This window comes from Phalacrocorax aristotelis, chromosome 22 (genome assembly GCF_949628215.1).
Source record: "Phalacrocorax aristotelis chromosome 22, bGulAri2.1, whole genome shotgun sequence".
Lineage (NCBI taxonomy): Eukaryota > Metazoa > Chordata > Aves > Suliformes > Phalacrocoracidae > Phalacrocorax > Phalacrocorax aristotelis.
This window is the reverse complement of record NC_134297.1, coordinates 4,723,311-4,732,829: the sequence shown is the minus strand read 5'-3', so window position 1 is coordinate 4,732,829 and position 9,519 is coordinate 4,723,311. Positions and strand designations below refer to the sequence as shown.

Here is a 9,519-nt window from a genome sequence, read left to right as displayed (position 1 = left end):
AGGTAGGAGAACAGTCTTTCTTCCTGCACAAATTTTTGGGTTGGGTTGTTTGTACTCTTTTGCCAAGATCAGTAGGCAGTCCCAGTCTTGTGCTGGGAACTGTTTGGTTCTGGTGTCTCTTAAACGATGGCCTTGCTTCTGCCCACTGCATCAGGTTTGTACTGTGCAGCTGCAGAGCTCGCAGCTCCATCAGGTCCCTGTGATGCTGGCTTCTACTGCACAGGGGGCTCCACACTCCCAAACCCCATGGATGGAGCAGTGGGGAACATTTGTCCTCGAGGCCATTATTGTCCTGCAGGGAGTTCTTCTCCATCTCCATGTCCCTCAGGTGGGTTTGATGGCAGCTGCTGCATGCTATCATTTCTCTTCCCAGTGCCCAGTGAGCTGCTGAGCTCATTTGAGTCTGTGCCATTGTTCCGCAGCCCCTTATTACTTTGCACTGAAGCATGCCTTTATGTCCCCCCAAGGGACAGCTGCTATCAGTACAAAAACTTAGCCTCTAATCCAGTGGTGTTGTATTGGAAACATCAGTCCTAAATTCAGTACTGCATTCAGACAGTAATTGCAAAACTGCCTCTGGAGCCGCTGTCTGTGGCCTGCGTGCTGCTGTGCAGCTGTGGGGGGGAAGCTCTTTGCTGAGCCCTCCTGAAGGAGAGGTCACACAGCCAGGCATGTGTAAGAGCCTCTGCTGCCCTCCCTGCACAGTGAGAGGTGTCCTTTTGACATCGCCATTAATGAGAGGAAGGATTAAGTTGAATGAGAGAGACTGTGGAATGTTTGTTTCTTTCCTGGATTAAACCTACAGTTACATTAAGCAAGTGATTGTACTGCTCAGTCCAGACCAGAAATAAATAGGAATTCAGCCAGCACTCGGGACCAACCTCTCACGGACCCCTCTTACAGGAAGGCTGTCATCTACTCTCCTAAGGGCGTGCTGGGGACTGTACTCCCTTTGAATCCCTTCCTAGCCAGCATCCTTTTGGCATCTCCTGCAAGAGGTAGCTGGGGCTAGCGTTGCTAGAAAGTTACTGTGTGAACAGCTTGTGCTTCACAGCCACTTCCAGCAGGGTCTAGGATGACATGAGAATGTGCGTTTGGTGGCTTTTTATTTTCAGGCTCCTTTTTGGCTCATCGTGGTGGCCAGTCAGCACAGGATTGCCAGGCGTGCTTCCCAGGGTGGTTCTGTTCTCAGCATGGTCAGAGCTCCCCGGAGGGCTTGTGTAAAGAAGGGTGGTTTTGCCCGGAGGGCTCTGTCTCAGACCAGCATTCAGGTACAAAATCTTTGGTGTCATTCTTTGCAGTGCAAATATGATCTTAAATTCTGCCTTTACTTGCTGTTTCAAGTTACTTTTAGAAATGGCTAGCTAATTAGATTAAAAAGGCAGAATTTCCAAAATTTTTCCAAGGTGAAGTAGTGGGTAATTATGTGTAAATACAGTAGGAAAGATAGGGATTCTTACCAAGGCAAAAAACAAGCTGAAAAAAAAGAATACCAAGAGTTTATTCCTTGTGATATTTTCACCCTTCTTAGAAAAAGCCAGTGAGAGAGAGGTTATATGCAATTGTTGATTCTCTCTTTCGTTAAGGGTGATGCAGGGATAAGTGTGACTCGGATCCTGGCATTTTAGAAGCCTACAGGTGGCTCTGTGAAAAGGAAGTTAGTGAACCACGTGACAGTGCAGAGAGGCTGGAGCCCCTTCAGCTTTCTGAAAGCTGTTAAGGGCAGCACGTCTGCATGGCTGTTCAGTTAAAAGCCTAGTTCGGTGATAGCGAAGTTGGTGTTGAGAGTGGGGTGCACGGGCCTCCGCTGCTCAAATCTGTGTTTAGCACTGCTTTTAACAAAACTGGGAGGGGGGTGGTTGTTCTTTTTAAAGCTTTTATCTTATTAAACCTTCCAGTTCTGCGTTTGCAGTGATGCTTCCTCTAATGGCACTATACAGATGTTCAGCGCATAAGCAGAGCAGTGACGTTAGAAGTGTTGTTTGGTTTTTTTTTTACTCCTAGATTATTTGTGTCCTGTGGGTCACTATTGCCCCACTGGCAGCCCAGAGCCCATACCCTGTCCCTCCGGAAAATATCAGGATCAGGCTGGTAAAAGCCAATGTGAAACGTGCCCAGCAGGAATGTAAGTGAAATGGATTCGCTCCTTCCTCTTAATGCTCTCCTTAGGAATTAGCATGTGTATTTCCCTCTGCCTTAGGCTGCTCTGTGTGTTGGGTCCTTTCATATACAAGGCTGGTTTTCTCGTTTCTGTTTTCATATCACCTTTCCCTCTATTGTGTCATTTTCTGTACTGCAACCTGTGTATCGTAGAAGATCCATCCTGGTAGGTCTGTCTGGACAGAATGGTCCTGACAGTTTGCATCTCAGCGCTCCATTTGTTTCCTTTCAAGTAATTTGCTTTCCTTTTATTGTGTAGTCTTGGACTGTCTCTGTTGTGCAGAAAGTGTTTCTTAGTCTCTGGCAGAACAGAGCGCGGGCTGAGACAAGACTTGCAGTTTGGTTTGGGGTTTTGTTTTATTTTTTAATAGGTTCTGTGCCCTAAAAGACCAGCCAGGTGATCTCCAAGAGAACTTCTCACAAGGCGTGGTTAAACCAATAGAATGTCCTGCAGGATATTACTGCCTCTCAGGAACAAAAGCTGCCAATCAGTACCCGTGCCCAGAGGGCACCTACAGTAGCCAAACTGGACTGGAAAATCCTGGGGAATGCAAGCCTTGTCCTGGAGGCACATTTTGTGCCAGTGCAGGTAGGAATCATGTATAGATTAAATACAGTCCTAGGCTGCTTTGTGTCTAGGAGAGTCAGAAAGGTCCCCAATGGGTAAAGTGTTCTTCTGTATGCAGTTCTTACGACTTGTAAGTTACATGTGTAGTGATCTCTGGGACCCCTGGAGTAGAGGTTTTTTGTGTTCATTTCAAAGATTTTTACAAACTATCTTTTGTAAGTTTAATCGAAGAGGCAGATCAGGTGTTTTTGTTTTAGCAAAGATTATGAAACCAAAAGGCAAACAGCTTGGCTTCTAGGACTCATTTGTTCTTTGTTGTCTCTTAGTGGAAAGACAGGTACGGATCGGCCCCTTCTGTTAACATGATCTAGAAAGCTGTTTAGGCCTTTAGTTTTCTGGTAATCGCTTGTATAATTAAATAGGCAGACTGTAGATCCAGCTTTTAAATAACGGAGCTAGTCACAGGCCAGTAGACTCTGAAATCATTGTGATGACAAGGCTTGTCTGGTTTGTTTAGTCCAGAAGCTGCGATTTATATAATGCCACTGGCTTATTTGAATTTATGTTCCTTTTTTTTTTTAGGGCTCTCATCCCCAAGTGGCCCTTGTTTGCCTGGGTATTACTGCACTTCAAAGGCACATATACCCAATCCTGTTAATGACGAGGCAGGCAACCTTTGCCCAGCAGGCCATTACTGCCCACCAGGTAGCAGGAGGCCAGAGCCATGCCCCACTGGCACGTTTTTACCTCAGTCTGGGATGGTTTACCGTAATGCCTGCCTGCCCTGTCCTGGGGGGAAGTTCTGCCAAGGAGAAGGCCTAGCCAGTGTTTCTGGTGTGTATTGCATGTATCTAACATCTTTTTTAGTCTCCCGGTTTGGAATTTTTTTTCATGTTTTCTGGTTGCTTAAGCCCAACACAGAAGGTTTTCTTTCTTGCAGGAACATGTTACGCTGGGTATTTCTGTGATCTTGGATCCACGCAGCCAGATCATAAGCACTGCCCCCCTGGCTTCTACTGTCCTGAAGGCTCTGAATCCCCAATCCCATGCAGCCCTGGAAGCTTCAGCTCTGACAGTGGAAAATGGAAGTCAACAGACTGTCAGCTCTGCCCAGCTGGATACTTCTGCACTGGTGAGTCTCTGCTGGTGTGTTTGGGAACTGGGGGCGTTACACAATGTGAGTCAAGATAGACATCCAGTACAGCGTTATTCCTTACAAGTTTGTTCTTAGCAGATATAGGAAGAACAAACTCAGTAGGTGCCACGCATCATCTTTGGCTAGTGATGGTTTCTGCAGATGTGTGTCAAGTATAAATGCCCTGAATCATTTGTCTTCCAAAACTCCTGTTGTGTTCTTGGTAGCAGCCCCAGGTCACCAATAACACTTCTTGCTATTACGCCTTTCTTCTTTGGCTCAGCCGCCTTTTCTAGATATCTTATATGTCTTCAGTCTCTCAGGGAATCAAAATATCCTGGCAAACAGGAGCTTGGTACTGGCCAGCAGCCAGGGTCTCTGCTCTGAGACATCAGCTCCTTCTCAGAGGTTCTCACCATCTGTCTGTACAAGATGTTTATTTGCTCCCCCCAACACTGAAATATTTGCGGTCACACTGACGGTAACAGACTCGCCCATCACCTTCCGTGAGACAAAGAGGCTTTTCCTTTCTCAGGTGAGGAACTAAAGCTACAGGGAGGAAATTACTTGACTAAACTAGCATGAGTTTATAGCAGAGCTTGGAACCACAAATGAGAGCCTCAGAATCACAGCTGAGCTTTTGAATTGGAAGCCTATGTTTCCCCCAGGCATGTAATTCAGAACTGACTTTGTGATAAGATGTTCTTTGTCTGAGGCTGAGCTTCAGAGAACAGGTACTTTGTGACACATGTTACAGGTATATGATGGAGGAGATGATGATTTCAGGAGATGAGGGTTTCCATTGTCTTTTATGTGGCAAGGGAAAAGGGAAAGGTTTTGCTTTTGTTGTTGCAGGGCTGGGCAAAACCACTTCTGAAGGCCCGTGTTCTGCAGGCTACTACTGCCCACCGGGCCAGACTTCAGTTATCCCTGTTCCCTATGGCTATCCACGAGGCTTTTACTGCCCCACGGGATCTGCTTTCCCTGTACCCTGTGAGAATGGGACATATCAGTCACAGGAGGGGAAGGACTTTTGTGACCCCTGCCCAGCAGGGCTCTTCTGTGAACAGCCTAACAAAAGTGAAGAGTCTGGAGGGGGCTGTGTGTTGTGGTAAAAAAGGATTCCATGTCATTAAGGGCTGAGTCTTCCTGTTAGACTTAGTGGGAAAAACGGGGATTTTGAGTGCCATAGTTTCCTTTCTTCTGTTAAGGTTCTACTAAGTTAGGATTACATGGATTGGACTGGATGGGCAGGTGCATCAGTTTCTGCCAAGAACAAAAGTCAAAACACATTTCAGAGAATATGACTTGTAGGTGAACAAGTAGGCTGAAGCCAAACCTTTCTCCTGTGTGGGGAAAGAAACTCCATACCCAGTAAAATACAAGTAATGAAGATATTTCCCTGTGGTAGCTCATGCATGCTACAACAAAACCCCAAGAAATACGGCTGCGCAAGTGGAATTGTACTCCCTAGATGGGATTCCTCTAATAAAACTGTAGACACCTCCTTTGCAGGCATCTGTATCTGAGCTAGTTTTCTGTGCTCCCTCTGTAGTCACTTCTGAGGTGCAATTTATCTTTCTCATTTTAGACGTCTGCCTTAGGATGAGATGAATTGCACTTGAAGTGCAGTTCCTCAGGAAGGGCTGCTGTTTCTCTCCAATTACTGCAACAGGAATCTGAACAACTAAATTAGAAGTACGCACAATGAATCCCATGCCGTGGGTCTGGCTGAACTAATAGGGGAGGAAGGCTGACTACGTTGACAGAGAATGACATTGCCTGTCACCTCTTGTAATATCTCCTGAGCAAGATGCTGTTCTTTGTATCCTAGGTTCTGGAGCGCACACTGCTGAGCTGTGCCCTGCTGGGTACTTCTGTCCACTGGGTACCAACTTCAGTACAGAGCATCCGTGTCCGAAGGGTACCTTTGGCCCCAGGACTGGTGCCACTAGCGAGTCTGACTGTGAGCCCTGCCCAGCAGGTAAGCAGGGACTTGGCACAAGAAACCCAGGGGCACACATGGGGAGGTTGGGGAAAATATGACTTCTCCCTTCATATTATTGGCTCCTCCGCTAATCTTCTGCGCAGGCCCTCGCACTGACATCGCTTTTCTGTTCATTGTAGGCATGTATTGCTCAGCACAAGGTCTATCCCAGCCTTCTGGATTTTGCTATTCTGGTTATCATTGTGCCAAGGGAGCCATCAGCCCAGCACCCTTCAAACACAGGGTGAGTGAGCATCCGGCAGCAGCACAGTAAACGTAGCGACTTGGGCACAAGGACTGGGCTGTCACAATCTTGTAGCTTTTGGTGTAACATTTTCCAAGCATTACTGATCTGTATGAGGTTGCTCATGCCTTTTACTGCTGCCCTTGAGAGCTCCTTGGATGTCGTGACATGCTGCTCTTAATGTCTGCTGGTAAATGTTGCTTCCTGCTGATAAATTCTGGCCAGACCTCCATTTCTGTAGACTGCAGTGGAGTGTGCTGTCTAATATCCAAAAGATGGCATTAGGGATAGGATAGCCACGCCTCAGCAGCCAGTACCCTTTTTATGCCAGCTGTGGTCTTCATTTAGTTTCAGTGGTAGCAAACTTGTAGGACTCAGCTCCTATGTGCCCTTTCTAGAACCCATCTCTGTAGTAGGTTGTGCTAAATCTTCTTTCAATAACACACTTTCTCTCCTTCTATTTTTCTGATACAGGTGGAATCTTCCAGCCTTGGTCTGCCTGGTAATGACATCTGTCCTGCAGGGCATTTCTGCCCCAGTGGCACAGGGTATCCTGTGCCCTGTCCTCCTGGATCCTTCTCTGCCATCGTGGGCCTAGAGGCAGAGGGACAGTGCCAGCCCTGCCCAGCTGGACGGTATTGCAGTGGGGCAGGATTGTCTGATCTGGCTCAGACATCGCTGTGTAACGCAGGGTGCGGTGAGACAGTCGCTTGTTAGTGGCAAAATACAGCTGGCAGGGTCGCTACAGGTTATAGTAGAGGACATCCAAACTAAAAGACACTGGGCCTGAATATCTCTTGTCAAATGCCTTGTCTGCAAATATTTATACTGAAAATTTAGTTAAACCGCAAAGACTTTATTCTTAGCCCTTCAAGTTGGCTATATAGCATCTACTTGGTGATCTCAGTAGATGTTTTGGAGCCATTCCTTTTCCCTTTATGTTTGCCGGACATTCTGTCCCAGCTTAATACATGGTTTTTCACTGTTTTCACCGTAGGTTTAGTGTATTACAAATCCCTTATTTAGCTTCATAACCACACTGCTGAGAATTTGACCAGGGCATCCTTTTTCCCTTCTGCGTTTTATCTTTTCTCCCACAAGGTGGTGCAATAACCAGTGACAAGATAGCATTTCCAAGCTATGTTTGGAATGACTAAAAATAATTAGCCATGGAAACAGACTTCCTGGCAATAAGAGGGATTTGCCATGTCTCAGCTGAATTTTAAGCCTTCCCAAAAATTCCTTTAACCCTAGAAAGATGTTACAGCCTGGCTGTAACAGTGTTGATTAAGGTTTTCTGGGCTGGGCGGTAATGGCTTTCACATGATTATGAACAACCTTCGATTTCTGAAGTCTGTGAAGTTCTTGCCCTCCAACAGGGTACAATTTGTGTTTTGCCCAGGCTGCTTTTCAACACCTCTACCATGTAGCATCCATCACTACTTATAGCCTGCTGTTCAGTCTAAATAGGTCTGGCTTCCAGGCAAAAAAAAAAAAAAAAGCAGCAGCTTTGCTATTCTTCTGTTCAACACTCTTCCTTTTGCACTCCATCATTTGCCTCAAGGGCTAGGAATTATTTCTTCTTTAGAAACTACATCCTCTGAATCTGTGTCCACAGCATGCAGTGGGATCATGGCTCTTATTTCCTTGTTGCTTTGCTCTTACCGCAATGGTTTTTATATTTCCTCATCTTTACTTGTTGGGAGGGAAGTGGTGAAGGGAAGAGTCAATATAGAACTAGATGGCATTAAAGCAGAGGCCTACAAGAGGACTGGGGATAAAAGGAGGCTAAGCAAAGACAGCACGAACTGAATGCCCTGTGTTACTGAAGTACAAAACCTTCAGTTTTCAGAGGCTTTTCCTTCCAGAATAAGAAAATTTTCCAAACAGCTTGATGAAAAAAAGCCTTTTACCAGGGTTTTCAGGCAGGTGCTAAATTATAGGTGCAGGGGGGAAGTTGTTAGCAAAACTGAAATAAATTGCATTTTCACGGGATGTTTCTTAATGTGCTGACCCTTGGTTCTTGATTAGTGCCTCCCCCATCTATTGCCTCACAGCAGGGTTGTGAGCTCGTTGTTTCAGGCTGAATTCTCTCTCTACAGGTATGTTTGCCTGGAAGGAAACTCTGCTCCTTGCCCTTCTGATGGGATTCATGGATACAGATGTCCCAGTGGCTTCTACTGTCCTGCGGGTACTGGGCTAGAGCTGCCCTGTGAGCCCGGCACATTCAGCCCTGTGCCTGGAGCAGGTGTCTGCCTCCCTTGCCCAGCTGGTATGGCCTGCAGCGAGGCTGCCACTGTCGAGCCGCTCAGCTGCCCTAGGGGTGAGCCATACAGGTGTGCAGCCAAACCCCTAACACAAGTGGGAAGAGGTGTGGTGGATGCCTGCCTAACTCTTTCTGGCTGAGCCATAGCAGTGGTTCACTCCACGGGATGGGGTACTTGCCATTAGTTAGAGCAAGCCTGACGTTCCTGCCCCTCTCTCCTTTCTTGAGCAGTGTCTCATTCGCCTCTCTCAATGTACAGGTTACTATTGTCCAGCTCGGACTGCTGTCCCCCTGCCGTGCCCCGAGGGGACGCTGAACGCCTTGGAGGGGGCAGTGGCCCCCGCCGCCTGCAAGCTGTGCCCAGCGGGGAGGTACTGCAGAGGAGATGCTAACTGGGAACCTGATGGTGAGTTTGGTTAAAACAGACCACCCACAGCAGAGGGGATGGAGATTCAGGGCTGAAGGATGCAGGGAAGGAGAAAACAGTGAACAGAGGTAGTAAAGGCTATTGGAGGGCACCCTTCTACCCTATGTCTGCCCATCAGATGTTTTTTTTCTCTGTTTTATTCTTTTAACTGAGCATTTGTTTTGGATGTTACTTTTATGTTACTGCATTACTTTCTTTGTCTCCCTTAGGTGTTTTTTTTTACTTTTTCTTTGCTTTTAACCCATTCATTGCTTCTCTTTCTGTCCTCCTAAGTCCTTCCCCTCCCATTTAAGCACAAAGTAATCGTCACTGTTTGGACACATGAAAAGAAGAGAAGCAGAACTCTCCACAGAAAACAAAACATGGGGAACCAGTTAGAGAAGTGAGGAGGTAAACAAATGCCAGATGAGGTCAGTGCAAGTGAAAAAAGGAAGGAATAGAGACCAAAGAATGTTGGGGAGGAGGGAAGGCAAAACCACAGGTGAACGGCCCAGGATATTGGCAGTGATAAAACAGGACAAGCATGGGCTTCAGCTTCTCCTTTCTTGAGTTATCTGCCTGCTTCTGAGAGTTTGAGGAGATGTCCCTTCACTGGCCGCGGTGCCATGGGCTGCTGATTGCCACCCTCTCTGTTCTCCCCTGGCAGGTCTGTGTTCAGCTGGGTACTACTGTGAAGGAGGAGCCGCTGATGCCGTTCCCCGTGGGACACCTGCGTTCCCGCTGAGTGGGCCC

At 47.0% G+C, this 9,519-nt stretch overlaps 1 protein-coding gene across 1 annotated transcript; it reads left to right on the top strand.

The window, feature by feature from the left end:
* Positions 1 to 1,121: 1,121 nt before the first annotated feature.
* Positions 1,122 to 9,210, top strand: LOC142067604 (uncharacterized). Its single transcript, XM_075116416.1, has 10 exons — positions 1,122 to 1,271; positions 2,005 to 2,125; positions 2,532 to 2,749; positions 3,311 to 3,562; positions 3,669 to 3,860; positions 5,698 to 5,847; positions 5,991 to 6,094; positions 6,569 to 6,786; positions 8,197 to 8,417; positions 8,620 to 9,210. Coding segments are annotated over exons 2-10 (1,518 nt in total). The 5' UTR covers positions 1,122 to 1,271; positions 2,005 to 2,123; the 3' UTR covers positions 8,781 to 9,210.
* The last annotated feature ends 309 nt before the right edge of the window (positions 9,211 to 9,519 follow it).

Coding starts and splice junctions, on each gene's coding strand:
- LOC142067604 (XM_075116416.1), top strand. Junction 3,861..5,697: donor AGCTGGATACTTCTGCACTG/GTGAGTCTCTGC, acceptor TTTGTATCCTAG/GTTCTGGAGCGCACACTGCT. Junction 6,095..6,568: donor CAGCACCCTTCAAACACAGG/GTGAGTGAGCAT, acceptor TTTCTGATACAG/GTGGAATCTTCCAGCCTTGG.